General features: G+C 48.1%; 1 protein-coding gene across 5 annotated transcripts in view; it reads left to right on the forward strand.

The window, feature by feature from the left end:
• Positions 1 to 25,970, forward strand: part of LOC109882301 (sodium-dependent phosphate transporter 2-like) — a 149,037-nt gene that overhangs the window by 73,577 nt on the left and 49,490 nt on the right. For all 5 annotated transcript variants that reach the window (XR_004207761.1, XM_031816691.1, XM_031816686.1 and 2 more), the window contains 5 exons: positions 3,942 to 4,555; positions 5,782 to 5,922; positions 10,147 to 10,232; positions 10,494 to 10,590; positions 10,996 to 11,115. Coding sequence is in view for 4 of the 5 variants with exons in the window: in XM_031816691.1 (XP_031672551.1) it covers positions 4,264 to 4,555; positions 5,782 to 5,922; positions 10,147 to 10,232; positions 10,494 to 10,590; positions 10,996 to 11,115 (736 nt within the window). In the remaining variant the exon portion in view is untranslated. The remainder of the gene's footprint in view (positions 1 to 3,941; positions 4,556 to 5,781; positions 5,923 to 10,146; positions 10,233 to 10,493; positions 10,591 to 10,995; positions 11,116 to 25,970) is intronic.

Below are 25,970 nucleotides of genomic sequence, written 5' to 3' on the forward strand. Positions count from 1 at the left end.
AGAGAGGTTATAACAGTAGAGAGGCTATATACAGTAGAGCGGCTATATACAGTAGAGCGGCTATATACAGTAGAGCGGCTATATACAGTAGAGAGACTATATACAGTAGTGAGGCTATATACGGTAGAGAGGCTATATACAGTAGAGAGGCTATATACAGTAGAGAGGCTATATACAGTAGAGAGGCTATATACAGTAGAGAGGTTATAACAGTAGAGAGGTTATATACAGTAGAGCGGCTATATACATATCTACATTTCAGTATACCGGGCAACACCAGCTTGCACACAGTTCTTTTAGTGCAGACAACTGTTCGCAAAACAAGGTCCTTCAGCAGAGGCTACAGGCTATACAGAGGCTGCTGAAGGGGCGGACACAGTTCTCTTTGTTCTCTCCGGTTTAAGGGTTCTTTTGTTTGATCATGGTGATTAAATATTCTTAAACAAGTGCATGTGACATAATATATTATGAGAAACTTTCTCTTGTAAAAACATACCGTTCGAAAGTTTGTCATCACTCCCTGGTGGTGTCCCACTCCCTGGTGGTGTCCCACTCCCTGGTGATGTCCCACTCCCTGGTGATGTCCCACTCCCTGGTGGTGTCCCACTCCCTGGTGATGTCCCACTCCCTGGTGGTGTCCCACTCCCTGGTGATGTCCCACTCCCTGGTGCCCTGGTGGTGTCCCACTCCCTGGTGATGTCCCACTCCCTGGTGATGTCCCACTCCCTGGTGATGTCCCACTCCCTGGTGATGTCCCACTCCCTGGTGATGTCCCACTCCCTGGTGGTGTCCCACTCCCTGGTGGTGTCCCACTCCCTGGTGATGTCCCACTCCCTGGTGGTGTCCCACTCCCTGGTGCCCTGGTGGTGTCCCACTCCCTGGTGGTGTCCCACTCCCTGGTGATGTCCCACTCCCTGGTGATGTCCCACTCCCTGGTGGTGTCCCACTCCCTGGTGGTGTCCCACTCCCTGGTGGTGTCCCACTCCCTGGTGACGTGTCCCACTCCCTGGTGGTGTCCCACTCCCTGGTGACGTGTCCCACTCCCTGGTGACGTGTCCCACTCCCTGGTGACGTGTCCCACTCCCTGGTGACGTGTCCCACTCCCTGGTGACGTGTCCCACTCCCTGGTGACGTCCCACTCCCTGGTGATGTCCCACTCCCTGGTGATGTCCCACTCCCTGGTGACGTGTCCCAGGGAAAAATTTAAAGTATCTAAAATTTTCATTATCCTGTCTGCCCAAATACAGGTCTCAGTTTAGCTCATAAACAAGTGTTAGCTAGGCAGCTATCTAATCTCTTCACCCAAATACAGGTCTCAGTTCAGCTCATAAACAGGTGTTAGCTAGGCAGCTATCTACTCTCTTCACCCAAATACAGGTTTCAGTTCAGTTTATAAACAAGTGTTAACTAGGCAGCTATCTACTGTCTTCACCCAAATACAGGCTTCAGTTCAGTTCATAAACAAGTGTTAGCTAGGCAGCTATCTACTGTTTTCACCCAAATACAGGCTTCAGTTCAGTTCATAAACAAGTGTTAGCTAGGCAGCTATCTACTGTCTTCACCCAAATACAGGCTTCAGTTCAGTTCATAAACAAGTGTTAGCTAGGCAGCTATCTACTGTCTTCACCCAAATACAGGTCTGGAGTCAGGACCTAAACATGTTGATGCTATCGCTAAACTAGTTGAATCCATAAACCATGTTGTTTTATGTAAATCTGAGAATAGCCCCTAGCTAGCTGCCTGCCTGACTGTCTCAGCCTTGGGAAGGTCTACATGCACTTATAGGCACATTTCAAAACCTCTGCTTCCTGTTTGTGTTGTGGTGGTGACTCTCTCTCTCTCTCACTGAGAACCTTTTTAAGACGGCAAACTACAGCAGCAGCAGGACCATTTAGAGCAGGGTAAAGGAAAGGGGCGGGATACCATTATACACACACACACACACACACACACACACACACACACACACACACACACACACACACACACACACACACACACACACAGAGACACACACAGAGACATACACACACACACACACAGAGACACACACACACACACACACACACACACACACACACACACACACACACACACACACACACACACAGAGACACACACAGAGACATACACACACACACACACAGAGACATACACACACACACACACACACACACACACACACACACACACACACACACACACACACACACAGAGACATACACACACACACACACAGAGACATACACACACACACACACACACACACACAGAGACATACACACACACACAGAGACATACACACACACACACACACACAGAGACATACACACACACACACACACACACACACACAAAACATTGCTCTCTTCTCATGCTTTTGTTTACATGCCCAATGGCCAAGCAGGCCACCTGTTACAACGAAGGGGGGGGGGGGGGGATACCTAGGGGGTGGGGGGGGGAATACCTAGGGGGTGGGGGGGGGGGATACCTAGGGGGTGGGGGGGGGGGGATACCTAGTCATTTGTACAATTGAATGCCTTCAACTGAAATGTGTCTTCCGCATTTAACCCAACCCCTCTGAATCAGAGGGGGGATGGGGGGGGTCTGACTGAATCGACATCAACATCCCGACATCCATATCCCGGGGACCAATGGTTAACTGCCTGTTTTGCCAAGGGAGACCAGATGCTCGCTGGCTTCCCTTTCCTTCAATACTACTGGCGGCAACGATGTCGTACTCGTCTTGACCAGACGGCATCAGATAGATGGTCTACCCGGTAGAGAGACAGAGGGGAGCTGTTTATTTATTCACTTATTTCTTAACTGCATTGTTGGTTATTTATTCAAAAGTGTCTCAGACTAAAAATGCTGATCAAGGATCAGTTTAGCCTCTTTTTAAAAAATGTTTTTAGATCATAATGAATCAGATTATCTGAAAACTGATCCTAGATCAGCACTCACTACTTTGATACTTGTCCACATCCGATGCTAATATTAATCTGGATGGAAACTCTGCAGTGGAGAAGCAGTGAAAGGTGATCACGCCTCATAGCAGCTGACAGCTAAGGGCCTTGTTGTGGTGGAGCGAGAAAGAGGGAGGGAGGGAGAGAGGGAGAGAGAGAGGGAGGGAGAGAGGGAGAGAGAGAGGGAGAGCGAGGGAGGGAGAGTGAGGGAGGGAGGGAGGGAGAGTGAGGGAGGGAGGGGGAGTGAGGGAGGGAGGGAGGGAGGGAGGGGGAGGCAGGGAGGGAGGGAGGGAGGGAGGGGGAGTGAGGGAGGGAGGGAGGGAGGGAGGGAGGGAGGGAGGGAGGGAGGCAGGCAGGCAGGGAGGGAGGGAGGGAGGGAGGGAGGGGGAGGGAGGGAGGGGGAGTGAGGGAGGGAGGGAGGGAGGGAGGGAGGGAGGGAGAGGGGGAGGCAGGGAGGGAGGGAGGGAGGGAGGGGGAGGCAGGGAGGGAGGGAGGGGGAGGCAGGGAGGGAGGGAGGGAGGGAGGCAGGGAGGGAGGGAGGGAGGGAGGGAGGGAGGGAGGGAGGGAGGTGTTAATATGCTATTCCTAAAACACTGAACACATAGCTCACATCTCGTTCCCCACACACTAGTCTTTTTATAGGCCCCAGTCCAGCTAACAGGGATGCTTTGATTCTTTTTAAAGTATTGACCATGATGCAATTATTTCCTATTGTGGCTGGCTATCGGAGCTGTCCTCTGCTTCACACACACACACACACACTTTCAGTGTGCTCGCTTTAATCAAAGACTGCGCCTCTTATCCACCTTGTTTCATTAGACTCACAGGTCATTGGTTGGGGTTGGGGGGGACAGTCACTCTGATTGGTTGGTGTTGGTGGAGCAGACATTCTCATTGGTCTTTTGTTGGGGGGGGAGGATGTCTAGCCTAATTGTGACTTCTAACCTCTCTTTTCTTTGTGTGTTTGTTTGTCAGGTGAGGGACGTGTGTAGAAGGGACTGTCTCAGCTCTGAGTCATGGAATGCCCCCTCCGTCCGCCACGAGCCGCCTCCTCTCTACAGACTGACTTCCAGACGCTGAGTTAGCGACACATTGCTCCCCTCCAACTGAACACAACCAGGAAGGGGACGAAGTCACAGCAGAGCTTCGTACGCACAGAGGAAAGGATTTACAGCTCCTCTCCAACGAACCAACAGCTAGCTGCTTTTAGCCGAGTTGGTTAGGTTGAGTTTGGTAGATTTCTCTCCTTGTCTTGTTTTTTTTTCTGTGGATTTGGGATTTTTGATCGAGAGTCAAGATGGTGGATTTACAAGAGTACCTGTGGATGGTGATCCTGGGCTTCGTCATAGCCTTCATCCTGGCGTTCTCTGTGGGGGCCAACGACGTGGCCAACTCGTTCGGGACGGCGGTGGGGTCGGGGGTGGTGACGCTGAAACAGGCCTGTATCCTGGCGTCCATCTTTGAGACGTTGGGTTCCATGCTGCTTGGAGCCAAGGTGGGGGAGACCATACGGAAAGGCATCATAGACGTCAACCTCTACAACGAGACGGTGCCTGTTCTCATGGCGGGGGAGGTCAGCGCCATGGTCGGTACGTATATACCATTCATTGTGTCAGTGCTGGGGATGCTACCAGTCTGGGGATGCTACCAGTCTGGGTGATCTGGGTCTGGGGATGCTACCAGTCTGGGTGATCTGGATCTGGGGATGCTACCAGTCTGGGTGATCTGGGTCTGGGGATGCTACCAGTCTGGGGATGCTACCAGTCTGGGGATGCTACCAGTCTGGGGATGCTACCAGTCTGGGTGATCTGGGTCTGGGGATGCTACCAGTCTGGGTGATCTGGGTCTGGGGATGCTACCAGTCTGGGTGATCTGGATCTGGGGATGCTACCAGTCTGGGTGATCTGGGTCTGCCCTCTGTCCCCTGTCCCTGCCCTCTGCATACCACCCAGCATACCACCCTGCATACCACCCAGCATACCACCCAGCATACCACCCAGCATACCACCCTGCATACCACCATGCATACCACCCTGCATACCACCATGCATACCACCCAGCATACCACCCTGCATACCACCCTGCATACCACCCTGCATACCACCCTGCATATCACCCTGCATACCACCCAGCATACCACCCTGCATACCACCCAGCATATCACCCTGCATACCACCCAGCATACCACCCTGCATACCACCCAGCATACCACCCAGCATACCACCCAGCATATCACCCTGCATACCACCCAGCATATCACCCTGCATACCACCCAGCCAGCACCCAGCATACCACCCTGCATCCCACTGCTGGCTTGCTTCTAAAGCTAAGCAGGGTTGGTCCTGGTCGGTCCCTGGATGGGAGACCAGATGCTGCTGGAAGTGGTGTTGGAGGGCCAGTAGGAGGCACTCTTTCCTCTGGTCTAAAGAATATCCCAATACCCCAGGGCAGTGATTGGGGACGTTGCCCTGTGTAGGGTGCTGTCTTTTGGATGGGACGTTAAACGGGTGTCCTGACTCTCTGAGGTCATTAAAGATCCCATGGTAAGAGTAGGGGTGTTAACCCCGGTGTCCTGGCTAAATTCTGGCCCTCAAACCATCACGGTCACCTAATAATCCCCAGTTTACAATTGGCTCATTCATCTCCTCTCCCCTGTAACTATTCCCCAGGTTGTTGCTGTAAATGAGAACGTGTTCTTACCTGGTAAAATACAAAAATGGACACAAAAGCATCTCCTTTAAGGGATTGTTTCTATCATTTTTTCAGGCCAAATCTTAGTTTGTACGACCACCTCTCTCTCTCTATCTATCTACAGGTTCAGCGATTTGGCAACTCATCGCCTCGTTCCTCAAACTACCCATCTCCGGGACGCATTGCATCGTGGGTTCGACCATCGGGTTCTCCATGGTGGCCATTGGCACCAAGGGCGTACAGTGGATGCAGCTGGTCAAGATTGGTATGTCAATGACTAGGTTACCCAGCCTGCATAGGGTTTACTATCAATGACTACATTACCCAGCCTGCAGCTGGTCAAGATTGATAATTATTTGTTTATTAGGATCTCTTTCAGCCCACCACTGACTAGTCATCACATGACTCAGTCTAATATGACTACATTACCCAGCCCACCACTAGCTAGTCATCACATGACTCAGTCTAATATGACTACATTACCCAGCCCACCACTGGCTAGTCATCACATGACTCAGTCTAATATGACTACATTACCCAGCCCACTGCTGGCTAGTCTGCTCTGGGGTAGGGCTGACTGTTTATGACTACATTACCTAGCCTGTTCTGGGGTAGGGCTGACTGTTTATGACTACATTACCTAGCCTGCTCTGGGGTAGGGCTGACTGTTTATGACTACATTAAATCAAATCAAATCAAATTTTATTTGTCACATACACATGGTTAGCAGATGTTAATGCGAGTGTAGCGAAATGCTTGCGCTTCTAGTTCCGACAATGCAGTAATAACGAACAAGTAATCTAACTAACAATTCCAAAAAAACTACTGTCTTATACACAGTGTAAGGGGATAAGGAATATGTACATAAGGATATATGAATGAGTGATGGTACAGAGCAGCATAGGCAAGATACAGTAGATGATATCGAGTACAGTATAACATATGAGATGAGTATGTAAACAAAGTGGCATAGTTAAAGTGGCTAGTGATACATGTATTACATAAGGATGCAGTCGATGATATAGAGTACAGTATATACGTATGCATATGAGATGAATAATGTAGGGTAAGTAACATTATATAAGGTAGCATTGTTTAAAGTGGCTAGTGATATATTTACATCATTTCCCATCAATTCCCATTATTAAAGTGGCTGGAGTTGAGTCAGTGTCATTGACAGTGTGTTGGCAGCAGCCACTCAATGTTAGTGGTGGCTGTTTAACAGTCTGATGGCCTTGAGATAGAAGCTGTTTTTCAGTCTCTCGGTCCCAGCTTTGATGCTCCTGTACTGACCTCGCCTTCTGGATGACAGCGGGGTGAACAGGCAGTGGCTCGGGTGGTTGATGTCCTTGATGATCTTTATGGCCTTCCTGTAGCATCGGGTGGTGTAGGTGTCCTGGAGGGCAGGTAGTTTGCCCCCGGTGATGCGTTGTGCAGACCTCACTACCCTCTGGAGAGCCTTACGGTTGAGGGCGGTGCAGTTGCCATACCAGGCGGTGATACAGCCCGCCAGGATGCTCTCGATTGTGCATCTGTAGAAGTTTGAGAGTGCTTTTGGTGACAAGCCGAATTTCTTCAGCCTCCTGAGGTTGAAGAGGCGCTGCTGCGCCTTCTTCACGATCCTGTCTGTGTGAGTGGACCAATTCAGTTTGTCTGTGATGTGTACGCCAAGGAACTTAAAACTTGCTACCCTCTCCACTACTGTTCCATCGATGTGGATAGGGGGGTGTTCCCTCTGCTGTTTCCTGAAGTCCACAATCATCTCCTTAGTTTTGTTGACGTTGAGTGTGAGGTTATTTTCCTGACACCACACTCCGAGGGCCCTCACCTCCTCCCTGTAGGCCGTCTCGTCGTTGTTGGTAATCAAGCCTACCACTGTTGTGTCGTCCGCAAACTTGATGATTGACTTGGAGGCGTGCGTGGCCACGCAGTCGTGGGTAAACAGGGAGTACAGGAGAGGGCTCAGAACGCACCCTTGTGGGGCCCCAGTGTTGAGGATCAGAGGGGTGGAGATGTTGTTGCCTACCCTCACCACCTGGGGGCGGCCCGTCAGGAAGTCCAGTACCCAGTTGCACAGGGCGGGGTCGAGACCCAGGGTCTCGAGCTTGATGACGAGCTTGGAGGGTACTATGGTGTTGAATGCCGAGCTGTAGTCGATGAACAGCATTCTCACATAGGTATTCCTCTTGTCCAGATGGGTTAGGGCAGTGTGCAGTGTGGTTGAGATTGCATCGTCTGTGGACCTATTTGGGCGGTAAGCAAATTGGAGTGGATCTAGGGTGTCAGGTAGGGTGGAGGTGATATGGTCCTTGACTAGTCTCTCAAAGCACTTCATGATGACGGATGTGAGTGCTACGGGGCGGTAGTCGTTTAGCTCAGTTACCTTAGCTTTCTTGGGAACAGGAACAATGGTGGCCCTCTTGAAGCATGTGGGAACAGCAGACTGGTATAGGGATTGATTGAATATGTCCGTAAACACACCGGCCAGCTGGTCTGCGCATGCTCTGAGGGCGCGGCTGGGGATGCCGTCTGGGCCTGCAGCCTTGCGAGGGTTAACACGTTTAAATGTCTTACTCACCTCGGCTGCAGTGAAGGAGAGACCGCATGTTTTCGTTGCAGGCCGTGTCAGTGGCACAGTATTGTCCTCAAAGCGGGCAAAAAAGAGTCTGCCTGGGAGCAAGACATCCTGGTCCGTGACTGGGCTGGATTTCTTCCTGTAGTCCGTGATTGACTGTAGACCCTGCCACATGCCTCTTGTGTCTGAGCCGTTGAATTGAGATTCTACTTTGTCTCTGTACTGGCGCTTAGCTTGTTTGATAGCCTTGCGGAGGGAATAGCTGCACTGTTTGTATTCGGTCATGTTACCAGACACCTTGCCCTGATTAAAAGCAGTGGTTCGCTCTTTCAGTTTCACACGAATGCTGCCATCAATCCACGGTTTCTGGTTAGGGAATGTTTTAATCGTTGCTATGGGAACGACATCTTCAACGCACGTTCTAATGAACTCACACACCGAATCAGCATATTCGTCAATGTTGTTATCTGACGCAATACGAAACATCTCCCAGTCCACGTGATGGAAGCAGTCTTGGAGTGTGGAGTCAGCTTGGTCGGACCAGCGTTGGACAGACCTCAGCGTGGGAGCCTCTTGTTTTAGTTTCTGTCTGTAGGCAGGGATCAACAAAATGGAGTCGTGGTCAGCTTTTCCGAAAGGGGGGCGGGGCAGGGCCTTATATGCATCGCGGAAGTTAGAGTAACAATGATCCAAGGTCTTTCCACCCCTGGTTGTGCAATCGATATGCTGATAAAATTTAGGGAGTCTTGTTTTCAGATTAGCCTTGTTAAAATCCCCAGCTACAATGAATGCAGCCTCCGGATAAATTGTTTCCAGTTTGCAGAGAGTTAAATAAAGTTCGTTCAGAGCCATCGATGTGTCTGCTTGGGGAGGGATATATACGGCTGTGATTATAATCGAAGAGAATTCTCTTGGCAGATAATGCGGTCTACATTTGATTGTGAGGAATTCTAAATCAGGTGAACAGAAGGATTTGAGTTCCTGTATGTTTCTTTCATCACACCATGTCACGTTGGCCATAAGGCATACGCCCCCACCCCAGAAAGATGTTTGTTTCTGTCGGCGCGATGCGTGGAGAAACCCGTTGGCTGCACCATTTCGGATAGCGTCTCTCCGGTGAGCCACGTTTCCGTGAAGCAAAGAACATTACAGTCTCTGATGTCCCTCTGGAATGCTACCCTTGCTCGGATTTCATCAACCTTGTTGTCAAGAGACTGGACATTGGCAAGAAGAATGCTAGGGAGTGGTGCACGGTGTGCCCGTCTCCGGAGTCTGACCAGAAGACCGCCTCGTTTCCCTCTCTTTCGGAGTCGTTTTTTTGGGTCGCTGCATAGGATCCGCTCCGTTGTACTGTTTGTAAGGCAGAACACAGGATCCGCGTCGCGAAAAACATATTCTTGGTCGTACTGATGGTGAGTTGACGCTGATCTTATATTCAGTAGTTCTTCTCGACTGTATGTAATGAAGCCTAAGATGACCTGGGGTACTAATGTAAGAAATAACACGTAAAAAAACAAAAAACTGCATAGTTTCCTAGGAACGCGAAGCGAGGCGGCCATCTCTGTCGGCGCCGGAAGTGAAATTACCTCGCCTGCTCTGGGTTAGGGCTGACTGTTTATGACTACATTACCTAGCCTGCTCTGGGGTAGAGCTGACTGTTTATGACTACATTACCTAGCCTGCTCTGGGGTAGAGCTGACTGTTTATGACTACATTACCTAGCCTGCTCTGGGGTACTGTTGACTGTCTATGAAAACTACCCAACAGGAGTTGTTATTTAGTATACACGGTGATGTGTACCTCATTCAGTCTGCTCAGGCAAGCTAGGATCAATGACCTATCAGAATTGATGCTCTCAAACATGACCTATGACTACATTACCCAGCCTGCCCCTTCTTTCCCTGTTTTCTCCAGTTGCATCCTGGTTCATCTCTCCCCTACTGTCAGGAATGATGTCAGGGTTCCTCTTCTTTCTTATCAGACACTTCATCCTTAATCAGGTGGGTTACCGGTAGTCACATTATACGCTATTAGTAGTGTGTATCTGTGTGTGTGTGTGTGTGTGTGTGTGTGTCAGAGGTGGCTGGTGGTAGGAGCTACACTATAGGATGAAGGGCTCATTGGACTCCTTTCCATGAATTCTATTCCAGCCATTACAATGAGCCTCCTATAGCTCCTCCCACCAGCCTCCTCTGGTGTGAGTTTGGTTTTGACCTTGTGTGTGTGTGTGTGTGTTGACCTGTGTGTGTATTTGTCTTTAGGATGACCCGGTGCCCAACGGTCTCCGTGCCCTGCCAGTGTTCTACGCCTCAACCATAGGCATCAACGCCTTCTCCATCCTTTACACAGGAGCACCATGTAAGACCTAGGACTGAGCCTAACCCAACCCTAACCTAGCCCTTTCCACAGGAGCACCATGTAAGAACTAGGACTGAGCCTAACCCAACCCTAACCTAGCCTTTTCCACAGGAGCACCATGTAAGAACTAGTACTGAGCCTATCCAACCCTAACCTAGCCCTTTGCACCTCACTACTTTTTAACTTCATCTTTATATTCTCTCTCTCTGTCTCTCTCTCTCGCTCTCTCTCTGTCTCTCTCTCGCTCTCTCTCTGTCTCTCTCTCGCTCTCTCTGTCTCTCTCTCTGTCTCTCTCTCGCTCTCTGTCTCTCTCTCTCTCTCTCACGCTCTTCTATTTCTCGCGCTCTTCTCTCTCGCGCTCTTCTCTCTCGCGCTCTCTCACTCTTTGCTCTCTCTCCATCTCAGTGCTAGGTCTGGAGATGTTACCGGTGTGGGCTATAGCTCTGATCACGCTGGCGGGGGCTCTGGTCTGTGCTGCCGTGGTCTGGTTTGCTGTCTGCCCCTGGATGAGACGGAAGATAGCAAGTATGTATCCCTGCCCTCTGTCCTCTGTCCTCTGTCCCTGTCCTCCGTCCCTGTCCCCTGTCCCTGCCCTCTGTCCCTGCCCTCTGTCCCTGCCCTCTGTCCCTGTCCTCTGTCCCTGCCCTGTCCCCTGTCCCTGCTCTCTGTCCCTGTCCCCTGTCCCTGCCCTCTGTCCCTGTCCTCTGTCCCTGCCCTCTGGCCCTGCCCTCTGTCCCTGTCCCCTGTCCCTGCCCTCTGTCCCTGTCCCCTGTCCCTGCCCTCTGTCCCTGTCCCCTGTCCCTGCCCTCTGTCCCTGTCCTCTGTCCCTGCCCTCTGGCCCTGCCCTCTGGCCCTGCCCTCTGTCCCTGTCCCCTGTCCCTGTCCTCTGGCCCTGCCCTCTGGCCCTGCCCTCTGCCCCTGTCCCTGCCCTCTGGCCCTGCCCTCTGTCCCTGCCCTCTGTCCCTGTCCCCTGTCCCTGCCCTCTGTCCCTGTCCCCTGCCCTCTGTCCCTGTCCTCTGTCCCTGCCCTCTGTCCCTGCCCTCTGTCCCTGTCCCCGCCCTCTGTCCCTGTCCCCTGCCCTCTGTCCCTGTCCCCTGCCCTCTGTCCCTGTCCCCTGCCCTCTGTCCCTGTCCTCTGTCCCTGCCCTCTGGCCCTGCCCTCTGTCCCTGTCCTTTTCCCCTGTCCCTGTCCCTGTCCCCTGCCCTCTGTCCCTGCCCCCTGTCCCCTGTCCCTGCCCTCTGTCCCCTGTCCCTGTCCTCTGTCCCTGCCCTCTGTCCCTGCCCTCTGTCCCTGTCCCCTGTCCCTGCCCTCTGTCCCTGTCCCCTGCCCTCTGTCCCTGCCCTCTGTCCCTGTCCCCTGTCCCTGTCCCCGGCTAACTCAGCACACAATGTGCCTCTCTGAAACGAAACAATCACTGCCAACCGATGTGTTCTTTCATCACCTCTGGCCCAAAGTAAAACTAGCTTACTGGACACAGTGAGTTATCTAAGCTGCTTGTTGGTTAGGGAAATGTGTTATTTATTTGGGTCTGTTTCATGGTTAAGGTTAGGGTTTTGTTTGGTGGTGAAGGTTAGGGTTTTGTTTGGTGGTGAAGGTTAGGGTTTTGTTTGGTGGTGAAGGTTAGGGTTTTGTTTGGTGGTGAAGGTTAGGGTTTTGTTTGGTGGTGAAGGTTAGGGTTTTGTTTGGTGGTGAAGGTTAGGGTTTTGTTTCATGGTGAAGGTTAGGGTTTTGTTTCATGGTGAAGGTTAGGGTTTTGTTTGGTGGTTAAGGTTAGGATTTTGTTTCATGGTTAAGGTTAGTGTTTTGTTTGGTGGTGAAGCTTAGGGTAACACATGTTTAGCAGATATTACTGCGGGTGTAGCGAAATGCTTGTGTTTCTAGCTGCAACACTGCAGTAGTATCTAACAATACACAACAATACACATTCATCATGATGACGCGGTCGGACTCTCTACGCCAATGAGCCTATTTTTTGCAGTGTTATACAGACCTATTCAGACGAGACTAGTATTACTAGAGACGTTGGTTATGTAATTCTTTTCGAAGCATGTGTGTTATTCCAAAGGACCATTCACACAGGATTAGTTTTTTCCAAACTGCTCCCTGTAGTTATCATTTTTTTGTTTAATTCAATTTACTCTTCTAATGGAAACCTGGGTAATGGAGATTTTTGTTCTAGGCGTGAAGATATAACGTCATGTTTAGACGATTTAGGCTTTGCATAACTCGTGCAACTCGTGCTTGGCTACCAAATGTTTCATTCATAATCATCATAATAAAGCTAGAATCTACAATCAAAGTAATAAGTAAATAAAATCAGCGCATTAAAAACCTCAGACACTTTCAAACCCTTCATTCCGGGTTGTACAGTGCCTTCATCCCCCTTGGGGTTTTTCCTATTTTGTTGCATTACAACCTGTAATTTAATTGATTTAATGTAATGGACATACACAAAATATTCAAAATGGGTTAATTGAAATGAAAACAATAACTTGTTTTTAAAAAATAAAATTAAAATGACACGGAAAAGTTTTGCGTGCATATGTATTCACCCCCTTTGCTATGAAGACCCCAAATAAGATCTGGGGCAAGCAATTACCTCCAGAAGTCACGTGATTAGTTAGATTGCACACAGGTGGACTTTATTTAAGTGTCACATGATCTGCCACTTGATCTCAGTATATGTGTATATACACCTGTTCTGAAAGGCCCCAGAGTCTGCAACACCACTAAGCAAAGGGCACCACTAAACAAGCGGCACCATGAAGACCAAGGAGCTCTCCAAACAGGTCAGGGACAAAGTAGTGGAGAAGTACATATCAGGGTTGGGTTATAAAAAAATATCAGAAACTTTGACATCACACGGAGCAACTTAAAACCATTTTTAAAAAAATGAAAGAATACAAAAACAAACCTGCCAAGAGAGGGCCGCCCACCAAAACTCACAGACCAGGCAAGGAGGACATGAATCAGAGAAACAACAAAGAAACCAAAGATAACCTTTGAGGAGCTGCAAAGCTCCACAGCAGAGATTGGAGTATCTGTCCGTAGGACCACTTTAAGCCATACACTCCACAGAGCTGGGCTTTACAGAAGATTGTCCAGAAAAAAAAGCCAAAAAAAGCCAAAAGACATGTGGGAGACTCCCCAAACATATGGAAGAAGATGAGACTAAAATGTTGCTTTTTGGCTATCAAGGAAAACGCTATGTCTGGTGCAAACCCAACACCTCATGGTGGTGGCAGCATCATGCTGTGGGGCTGTTTTTCATCGGCAGGGACTGGGAAACTGGTCAGAATTGAAGGAATGATGGATGACGCTAAATACAGGGAAATTCTTGAGGGAAACCTGTTTCAGTCTTCCAGAGATTTGAGACTGGGACGGAGGTTCACCTTCCAGCAGGACAATGACCCTAGCATACTGCTAACGCAAAACTCGAGTGGTTTAAGGGGAAACATTTAAATGTCTTGGAATGGCCTAGGCAATGCCCAGACCTCAATCCAATTGAGAATCTGTGGTATGACTTAAATATTGCTGTACACCAGCAGGAACCCAACTTGAAGGAGCTGGAGCCGTTTTGCCTTGAAAAATGGGCAAAAATCCCAGTGGTTAGATGTGCCAAGCTTATAGAGACATACCCCAAGAGACTTGCAGCAGTAAATGCTGCAAAAGGGGGGGGGGGCGGTGAATAGTTATGAATACTCAAGTTTCCAGTCTTTTTGTCTTATTTCTAGGTTGTTTCACAATAAAAAAATATTTTGCATCTTCAAAGTCATAGGCATGTTGTGTAAATGAAATGATACAATCTCCCCAAAAATCTATCATCACATGACTCCAGTCTAATATGACTACATTACCCAGCCCACCACTGGCTAGTCATCACATGACTCAGTCTAATATGACTACATTACCCAGCCCACCACTGGCTAGTCATCACATGACTCAGTCTAATATGACTACATTACCCAGCCCACCACTGGCTAGTCATCACATGACTCAGTCTAATATGACTACATTACCCAATATGATAGAATGTTTTCACTTAACATATGCTTCATCACACAGTTTAATTTATGGATTTATTTATGTGGCAGTAATATTTCAGCTGGAGCATTTGTTGCTAGTGACATGTTAATGACTGATCGGTATCTCAATGCATTTCTAGTCTAAAGTACTATAAATGAAATATTGTTTTCCCCTCATCAATTTCCACACCCATAATGACAAAGCAAAAACTTTTTTTCTTTTTTCTCTCTAATCTATAAATAATTGAAATCTGAAATATCACATTTACATAGGTATTCAGACCCTTTACTTTGTACTTTGTTGAAGCATCTTTGGCAGCGATTACAGCTTCGACTCTTCTTGGGTATCACTTGGTTTATTTTCTGTTCTGTGTTTTGTTGCACCGTTCAGGACTGTTCGTTTGTCGTGTTTTGTTTCAGTGTTCATTAAAACCATTTAAATATGAACACTGACCACGCTGCACCTTGGTCCTCCTCTCTTTCTCCCGACGACAATCCTTACAAAAACATCCACCACCAAAGGACCAAGCAGCGTGGTAACAGGCAGCAGCAGCAGGAGCAGCGCTATAATGAGGAATGGACATGGGAGGACATTCTGGACGGCAAGGGTTGCTACACATGGGAGGAGATCCTGGCTGGAAGGGATCGCCTCCCATGGGAACAGGTGGAGGCAGCCAGGAGAGTGGAGGCAGCAGCTAAAGGGAGCCAGCGATTTGAGGGAACACGGCTGGCAAGGAAGCCCGAGAGGCAGCCCCAAAAGTTTATTGGGGGAGGCACACGGGGAGTGTAGTTAAGTCAGGTAGGAGAACTGAGCCAACTCCCCGTGCTTACCGTGGCGGGCGTCGTACGTGTTATGCAGTGGAGCGCACGGTGTCCCCAGTTACATCCCAGCTCCCCGGATCGGCCGGGCTAGAGTGGGCATCGAGCCAGGTGCCATGAAGCCGGCGTACATGGCACCGGCCTTACGCATGGTGTCCCCGGTTCACCAGCACAGCCCAGTGCGGGCTATTCCACCTTGCCGCACTGGCCTGGCTACGGGGAGCATTCAACCAGGTAAGATTGGGCAGGCTCGGTGCTCGAGACCTCCAGAGCTCCTTCACGGTCCGGTCTATCCGGTGCCACCTCCACGCACCAGCCCTCCGGTGGCAGCCCCCCGCACCAGCGCTGCCAGAGTCTCCCGTCTGCCCTGAGCCGCCAGAGTCTCACGGCTGCCCTGAGCCGCCAGTCTCCCGTCTGCCCTGAGCCGCCAGAGTCTCCCGTCTGCCCTGAGCCGCCAGAGTCTCCCGTCTGCCCTGAGCCGCCAGAGTCTCCCGTCTGCCCTGAGCCGCCAGAGTCTCCCGTCTGCCCTGAGCCGCCAGAGTCTCCCGTCTGCCCTGAGCCGCCAGAGTCTCCCGTCTGCCCTGAGCCGCCAGAGTCTCCCGTCTGCCCTGAGCCGCCAGAGTCTCCCGTCTGCCCTGAGCCGCCAGTCAGCCGGGAGCTGCCGGAATCGCCCTTCACTCCGGAGCTGCCGGAGTCTCCCGTCCGTCCGGTGCTGCCGGAATCTCCCGTCCATTCGGGACCCGTGGCTAGGGTTCAGGTTCAGGTTTTGCGGCCGGAGTCCGCACCTTTGGGGGGGGGGTACTGTCACGTTCTGACCTTAGTTCTTTTATTATGTCTTTGTTTTAGTATGGTCAGGGCGTGAGTTGGGTGGGTTGTCTATTTACTTTTTTCTATAATTTGGGATTTTCTGTGTTCGGCCTGTTATGATTCTCAATCAGAGGCAGCTGTCTATCGTTGTCCCTGATTGAGAATCATACTTAGGTAGCCTGGTTTCACTTTTGAGTTGTGGGTGTTTATTTTCTGTTCTGTGTTTTGTTGCACCGTTCAGGACTGTTCATTTGTCGTGTATTGTTTTGTTTCAGTGTTCATTAAAACCATTTAAATATGAACACTGTTCCTGGCTGGAAGGGATCGCCTCCCATGGGAACAGGTAGAGGCAGGTAGAGGCAGCCAGGAGAGCGCAGCTAAAGGGAGCCAGCGCTTTGAGGGAACACTTACCATGCTGCACCTTGGTCTTCCTCTCTTTCTCCGGACGACGATCCTTATAGCTACAAGCTTGGCACCCCTGTATTTGTAGAGTTTCTCCCATTCTTCTCTGCAGATCCTCTCAAGCTCTGTCAGGTTGGATGGGGAGCAATGCTGCACAGCTATTTTCAGGTCTCTCCAGAGATGTTTGTTCAGACTCTGGCTGGGCCACTCAAGGACATTGTCCTGAAGCCACTCCTGCGTTGTCTTGGCTGTGTGCTTAGGGTCATTGCCCTGTTGGAAGGTGGACCTTCGTCCCAGTCTGAGGTCTTGAGTGCTCTGGAGCAGGTTTTCATCAAGGATCTCTTTGTACTTTGCTTTGTTCATCTTGGCCTCGATCCTGACTAGTCTACCAGTCCCTGCCACTGAAAAACATCCCCACAGCATGATACTGCCACCACCATGCTTCACCGTAGCACCTGGATGGTGCCAGGTTTACTCCAGACGTGACACTTCGCATTCAGGCCAAAGAGTTAAATCTTGGTTTCAACAGACCAGAGAATCTTGTTTCTCATGGTCTGGGAGTCTTTAACCTCTCTGGGATATGTGGGATGAGCGTCCCACCTGGCCAATAGCCAGGGAAAATGCAGAGCGCCAAATTCAAATAAATTACTATAAAAATCAAACCTTTATGAAATCACACATGTAAGACAATATAGCAAATTAAAGCTACACTCGTTGTGAATCCAGCCAACGTCAGATTTCAAAAAGGCTTTTACCTTTGACGAGCTTCTTTTGTTGGCACTCCAATATGTCCCATCAACATCACAAATGGTCCTTTTGTTCAATTAATTCCGTTAATATATATCCAAAATGTCAATTTATTTGGCGCGTTTGATCCAGAAAAACACTGGTTCCAACTTGCGCAACTTGACTATAAAATATCTCAAAAGTTACCTGTAAACTTTGTCAAAACATTTCAAAATACTTTTGTAATAAAACTTTTGGTATTTTTTTACGTAAATAATCGATCAAATTGAAGACGGGATGATCTGTGTTCAAAACAGGAAGAAAACAAACTGTAGCTAGCTTTATGGTCACGCGCCTCTATCTAACAGTACACTTCGAGTGACCCTCGTTCAAGATGGCCGTACTTCTTCATTACACAAAGGAAAAACCTCAACCAATTTCCAAAGACTGTTGACATCCAGTGGAAGCGATAGGAACTACAAGAAGGTCCCTTAGAAATCTGGATTCCCAATGAAACCCATTGAAAAGAGAGTGACCTAAAAAATCTGAATGGTTTGTCCTCGGGGTTTCACCTGCTAAATAAGTTCTGTTATACTAACAGACATGATTCAAACAGTTTTAGAAACTTCAGAGTGTTTTCTATCCAAATCGACTAATAATATGCATATCTTATCTTCTGGAAATGAGCAGCAGGCAGTTGAATTTGGGCATGCATTTCATCCAGACGTGAAAATACTGCCCCGTCACCAAGAAGTTAAGTGCCTTTGAGCAAATTCCAAGTAGGCTGTCATGTGCCTTTTACTGAGGAGTGGCTTCCGTCTGGCCACTCTACCATAAAGGCCTGATTGGTGGAATGCTGTAGAGATGGTTGTCCTCCTCGAAGGTTTTAAAAACCTGTTTTTTGCTTCGTCATTATGGGGTAGTTTGTGTAAATTGATGAGGAAAATTGTTTACTTAATCCAGTTTAGAATGAGGCTGTAACGTAACAAACTGTGGAAAAAGTCAAGAGGTCTGAATACTTTCCAAATGCACTGTATATAAAGTTTGCTTTGTGTTCAGATTAGGTAGGTATGCATTTGGTTGGTATGTTCAGAAGGGTAAAGTGAGCTTCCAGTTTGAAATATGCAATCCTTGGTAAGCTCCATGAACTCTGAGCGTAGTACCATATTCCAGTAGGTATCATTGGACTATGTAGTGGTAGTGGGGTCTCTCTGTTTGACTGTATTCTTCCACTTTGCGCTTACTGAACACGACCGTGGCCTGAGAGAACTCTCTGGGTTAGAGGGTATCACTGAACACGACCGTGGCCTGAGAGAACTCTCTGGGTTAGAGGGTATCACTGAACACAACCGTGGCCTGAGAGAACTCTCTGGGTTAGAGGGTATCACTGAACACGACCATGGCCTGAGAGAACTCTCTGGGTTAGAGGGTATCACTGAACACGACCGTGGCCTGAGAGAACTCTCTGGGTTAGAGGGTATCACTGAACACGACCGTGGCCTGAGAGAACTCTCTGGGTTAGAGGGTATCACTGAACACGACCGTGGCCTGAGAGAACTCTCTGGGTTAGAGGGTATCACCGAACACAACCGTGGCCTGAGAGAACTCTCTAGAATTCAATTGACAGTGACAGTTAGTTGCGTCAACTTTTAGAATGTTTTATATTGTTCTAAATCTAGACATTCAGTGACATAGCATTGTTTAAATATTTCATGACCGTTATAGAATGTTGTAGTGTCATGTTAATGAGGTTCTAACATGACTGTTATAGAATGTTGTAGTGTCATGTTAATGAGGTTCTAACATGACTGTTATAGAATGTTGTAGTGTCATGTTAATGAGGTTCTAACATGACTGTTATAGAATGTTGTAGTGTCATGTTAATGAGCTCTAACATAACTGTTATAGAATGTTGTAGTGTCATGTTAATGGGGTTCTAACATGACTGTTATAGAATGTTGTAGTGTCATGTTAATGGGGTTCTAACATGACTGTTATAGAATGTTGTAGTGTCATGTTAATGGGGTTCTAACATGACTGTTATAGAATGTTGTAGTGTCATGTTAATGAGGTTCTAACATGACTGTTATAGAATGTTGTAGTGTCATGTTAATGAGCTCTAACATGACTGTTATAGAATGTTGTAGTGTTATGTTAATGGGGTTCTAACATGGCTGCTGTAGAATGTTGTAGTGTCATGTTAATGAGGTTCTAACATGACTGTTATAGAATGTTGTAGTGTTATGTTAATGGGGTTCTAACATGGCTGCTGTAGAATGTTGTAGTGTCATGTTAATGAGGTTCTAACATGACTGTTATAGAATGTTGTAGTGTCATGTTAATGAGCTCTAACATGGCTGTTATAGAATGTTGTAGTGTCATGTTAATGAGCTCTAACATGACTGTTATAGAATGTTGTAGTGTTATGTTAATGGGGTTCTAACATGGCTGTTGTAGTGTCATGTTAATGAGCTCTAACATGACTGTTATAGAATGTTGTAGTGTCATGTTAATGAGGTTCTAACATGACTGTTATAGAATGTTGTAGTGTCATGTTAATGAGGTTCTAACATGACTGTTATAGAATGTTGTAGTGTCATGTTAATGAGGTTCTAACATGACTGTTATAGAATGTTGTAGTGTCATGTTAATGAGGTTCTAACATGACTGTTATAGAATGTTGTAGTGTCATGTTAATGAGGTTCTAACATGACTGTTATAGAATGTTGTAGTGTTATGTTAATGAGGTTCTAACATGGCTGTTATAGAATGTTGTAGTGTCATGTTAATGAGGTTCTAACATGACTGTTATAGAATGTTGTAGTGTCATGTTAATGAGGTTCTAACATGACTGTTATAGAATGTTGTAGTGTCATGTTAATGAGGTTCTAACATGACTGTTATAGAATGTTGTAGTGTCATGTTAATGAGGTTCTAACATGACTGTTATAGAATGTTGTAGTGTTATGTTAATGAGGTTCTAACATGGCTGTTATAGAATGTTGTAGTGTCATGTTAATGAGGTTCTAACATGACTGTTATAGAATGTGGTAGTGTCATGTTAATGAGGTTCTAACATGACTGTTATAGAATGTGGTAGTGTCATGTTAATGAGGTTCTAACATGACTGTTATAGAATGTTGTAGTGTCATGTTAATGAGGTTCTAACATGACTGTTATAGAATGTTGTAGTATTATGTTAATGAGGTTCTAACATGGCTGTTATAGAATGTTGTAGTGTCATGTTAATGAGGTTCTAACATGACTGTTATAGAATGTTGTAGTGTCATGTTAATGAGGTTCTAACATGACTGTTATAGAATGTTGTAGTGTCATGTTAATGAGGTTCTAACATGACTGTTATAGAATGTTGTAGTGTCATGTTAATGAGGTTCTAACATGACTGTTATAGAATGTTGTAGTTTCATGTAAATGCCTCATAATGCAGAAACGTCAATGTTTTGACTCTAAACACATTGACTCTGGTATGCAGGCGTAATTAAGTCCTAATGTGAGTTTTGCCTGCTGACGTCAAGGTCAAACACACACACACACACACACACACACACACACACACACACACACACACTGCTGCTGTGAGAGTCAAACTGTTTCTGATTGAGTGGTTGCTAAGCACTTTCTAAACGTTAGGATTAGGTTTCTCTCTCCCCAGATCAGCTGACGGCTGCATAACATTCCACTAACAGGAACATAGTGGAACGTCCCTCTGCTCTGTCCACAAGCATAAACACAACCAGATCAACACAACAGACAGACAGATGCTTTGTCAACCACAACACACTTCCGTCCGCAAACTGTACGTGTGTGTTTATACTGTGTGTGAAAATTGAACCTCGTCTCTAAAAATGTACTCACTGTGACTGTGAGTACTATGTTTGTTCCACCTACAGTAGCTATCTTAAGATGGCTGACTGTGATCTACTGTTGTCTCAGCCAAATGGTTACTTGCATAGTAGCAATATCAATATAAAGGGAAAAAAAGAACAAGTATCAATGTCAGTAGGGAATAAAATAAAGTATGTACAAGACCATATCAGGGATACTGGTGATTGATGAGGTAGTTAATAAGCATTATAATCAGGGGTAATGTAGCTGAACAGCAGGAGCAAATAATAAATAGTAGCAGTGACTTATAGCGTGTGTGTAAGGAGAGAGTTATGTGAATAGAGGCACTGCTGATAGTGCTGAGGACTGGGACCTTTCCCCCGGTGATGAACTGGTCCGTCCGAATGAGGGAATCTATTTTCGGAGTGCCTGTTTCTTTCCTGCCCTTGACTTTCGGTGCAGGGCATGTGATGTCCGTAGCTTCTTCGTCACAAAACTCTCTGATCTTCTCAAAAAATATACGATTGTCTAGCTGTGTCCAGTCCAGGTGGTGCTTGTACAGGCAGGTGGTGCTTGTACAGGCAGACCATCTTTGGGAGGAAGGATGTCAGCGTTGTGCAGCAGCTGAAACCTGTTCCAGACTAAGAGGCTCTAACATGGTTCCCAACGCTGGCGACAACAACACCAGGCTTCAGAGCATCGAAGCTGTAAAACAGGAAATAACTAAACAAAATGTAGATTAAATTAAATTAAAACATTAAAACCCAACATCAATCCATCTTCCGAGTTTAGATAAGAAGAATAACCTCATACCTCACCTAAAGTGCTGGTACGGTACTATCCTCCAGTCCAACCAACTGTGGGATGTTGACCCTTGTCACAGTGCTGCCCTTCACAGCACCAGCAATCTCAGACAGAGTGTTCACTCTGGTCTTTCTGAAGCGCCGCTTGATGAGGCCGAGGGCACTAGTCGGGGGGGGGGGGGGGGGGGTGACTTGGTGTGGCCTGTGATCATGAAGTGAAGGGCCAGAGTGTGGTGAAGTTGTGCATGGTCCATCAGACACAATACCAGAGAACAAACTTGTTCCTGTTTTGGCCACTGTAGTTATCACAGTTCACGTGTCTCCCCAACTCCGTAGTTGGTGAATAAATGGTGCATGTAGTTCAGGACTGCGCTGCTGCCTTTGCTGAATGACATGCCTTCATCAATCAAGTAGTTGACTTGTTGTGGTATTCCTTCACAGCTGACACCAAACAAGCCACACTTGCGATGAGTTAAAAAGTAGATGGACTTGGCTACATAGGGTCAGGAGAATAGTAGATGGGACCTGGCTACATACGGTCAGAAGGATAGTAGATGGGACCTGGGTCAGGAGGATAGTAGATGGGACCTGGCTACATAGGGTCAGAAGGATAGTAGATGGAGCTGTTTACATAGGGTCAGAAGGATAGTAGATGGGACCTGGGTCAGAAGGATAGTAGATGGGACCTAGCTACATAGGGTCAGAATGATAGTAGATGGGACCTGTGTCAGAAGGATTGTAGATAGGACCTGGCTACATAGGGTCAGATGGATAGTAGATGGGAGCTGGGTCAGAAGGATAGTAGATGGGACCTGGTTACATAGGGTCAGAAGGATAGTAGATGGGACCTGGCTACATAGGGTCAGAAGGATAGTAGATGGGACCTGGCTACATAGGGTCAGAAGGATAGTAGATGGGACCTGGCTACATAGGGTCAGAAGGATAGTAGATGGACCTGGCTACATAGGGTCAGAAGGATAGTAGATGGGACCTGGCTACATAGGGTCAGAAGGATAGTAGATGGACCTGGCTACATAGGGTCAGAAGGATAGTAGATGGGACCTGGCTACATAGGGTCAGAAGGATAGTAGATGGGACCTGGGTCAGAAGGATAGTAGATGGACCTGGCTACATAGGGTCAGAAGGATAGTAGATGGGACCTGGGTCAGAAGGATAGTAGATGGGACCTGGCTACATAGGGTCAGAAGGATAGTAGATGGGACCTGGCTACATAGGGTCAGAAGGATAGTAGATGGGACCTGGCTACATAGGGTCAGAAGGATAGTAGATGGGACCTGGCTACATAGGGTCAGAAGGATAGTAGATGGACCTGGGTCAGAAGGATAGTAGATGGACCTGGGTCAGAAGGATAGTAGATGGGACCTGGGTCAGAAGGATAGTAGATGGGACCTGGTTACATAGGGTAAGAAGGATAGTAGATGGGACCTGGCTACATAGGGTCAGAAGGATAGTAGATGGGACCTGGCTACATAGGGTCAGAAGGATAGTAGATGGGACCTGGGTCAGAAGGATAGTAGATGGGACCTGGCTACATAGGGTCAGATGGATAGTAGATGGACCTGGCTACATAGGGTCAGATGGATAGTAGATGGACCTAGCTACATAGGGTCAGAAGGATAGTAGATGGGACCTGGCTACATAGGGTCAGAAGGATAGTAGATGGGACCTGGGTCAGAAGGATAGTAGATGGACCTGGCTACATAGGGTCAGAAGGATAGTAGATGGGACCTGGGTCAGAAGGATAGTAGATGGGACCTGGCTACATAGGGTCAGAAGGATAGTAGATGGGACCTGGCTACATAGGGTCAGAAGGATGGTAGATGGGACCTGGCTACATAGGGTCAGAAGGATAGTAGATGGGACCTGGGTCAGAAGGATAGTAGATGGGACCTGGCTACATAGGGTCAGAAGGATAGTAAATGTGACCTGGCTACATAGGGTCAGAAGGATAGTAGATGGACCTGGGTCAGAAGGATAGTAGATGGACCTGGGTCAGAAGGATGGTAGATGGGACCTGGCTGCATAGGGTCAGAAGGATAGTAGATGGACCTGGCTACATAGGGTCAGAAGGATAGTAGATGGGACCTGGCTACATAGGGTCAGAAGGATAGTAGATGGACCTGGGTCAGAGGGATAGTAGATGGACCTGGCTACATAGGGTCAGAAGGATAGTAGATGGGACCTGGCTACATAGGGTCAGAAGGATAGGAGATGGACCTGGCTACATAGGGTCAGAAGGGTAGTAGATGGACCTGGGTCAGAAGGATAGGAGATGGACCTGGCTACATAGGGTCAGAAGGATAGTAGATGGACCTGGCTACATAGGGTCAGAAGGATAGTAGATGGGACCTGGCTACAGAGGGTCAGAAGGATAGTAGATGGACCTGGCTACATAGGGTCAGAAGGGTAGTAGATGGACCTGGGTCAGAGGGATAGTAGATGGACCTGGCTACATAGGGTCAGAGGGATAGTAGATGGACCTGGCTACATAGGGTCAGAAGGATAGTAGATGGGACCTGGCTACATAGGGTCAGAAGGGTAGTAGATGGACCTGGGTCAGAAGGATAGTAGATGGGACCTGGCTACATAGGGTCAGAAGGATAGGAGATGGACCTGGCTACATAGGGTCAGAAGGATAGTAGATGGACCTGGCTACAGAGGGTCAGAAGGATAGTAGATGGACCTGGCTACATAGGGTTAGAAGGATAGTAGATGGGACCTGGCTACAGAGGGTCAGAAGGATAGTAGATGGACCTGGCTACATAGGGTCAGAAGGGTAGTAGATGGACCTGGGTCAGAGGGATAGTAGATGGACCTGGCTACATAGGGTCAGAGGGATAGTAGATGGACCTGGCTACATAGGGTCAGAAGGATAGTAGATGGGACCTGGCTACATAGGGTCAGAAGGGTAGTAGATGGACCTGGGTCAGAAGGATAGTAGATGGGACCTGGCTACATAGGGTCAGAAGGATAGGAGATGGACCTGGCTACATAGGGTCAGAAGGATAGTAGATGGACCTGGCTACAGAGGGTCAGAAGGATAGTAGATGGACCTGGCTACATAGGGTCAGAAGGATAGTAGATGGGACCTGGCTACAGAGGGTCAGAAGGATAGTAGATGGACCTGGCTACAGAGGGTCAGAAGGATAGTAGATGGACCTGGCTACAGAGGGTCAGAAGGATAGTAGATGGACCTGGGTCAGAGGGATAGTAGATGGACCTGGGTCAGAAGGATAGGAGATGGACCTGGCTACATAGGGTCAGAAGGATAGTAGATGGACCTGGCTACATAGGGTCAGAAGGATAGTAGATGGGACCTGGCTACAGAGGGTCAGAAGGATAGTAGATGGACCTGGCTACATAGGGTCAGAAGGGTAGTAGATGGACCTGGGTCAGAGGGATAGTAGATGGACCTGGCTACATAGGGTCAGAGGGATAGTAGATGGACCTGGCTACATAGGGTCAGAAGGATAGTAGATGGGACCTGGCTACATAGGGTCAGAAGGGTAGTAGATGGACCTGGGTCAGAAGGATAGTAGATGGTACCTGGCTACATAGGGTCAGAAGGATAGGAGATGGACCTGGCTACATAGGGTCAGAAGGATAGTAGATGGACCTGGCTACAGAGGGTCAGAAGGATAGTAGATGGACCTGGCTACATAGGGTCAGAAGGATAGTAGATGGGACCTGGCTACAGAGGGTCAGAAGGATAGTAGATGGACCTGGCTACAGAGGGTCAGAAGGATAGTAGATGGACCTGGCTACAGAGGGTCAGAAGGATAGTAGATGGACCTGGCTACATAGGGTCAGAAGGATAGTAGATGGACCTGGCTACATAGGGTCAGAAGGATAGTAGATGGGACCTGGGTCAGAAGGATAGTAGATGGGACCTGGCTACATAGGGTCAGTAGGATAGTAGATGGGACCAGGC

Source organism: Oncorhynchus kisutch, linkage group LG3, assembly GCF_002021735.2.
Source record: "Oncorhynchus kisutch isolate 150728-3 linkage group LG3, Okis_V2, whole genome shotgun sequence".
NCBI classification, from domain to species: Eukaryota; Metazoa; Chordata; class Actinopteri; order Salmoniformes; family Salmonidae; genus Oncorhynchus; species Oncorhynchus kisutch.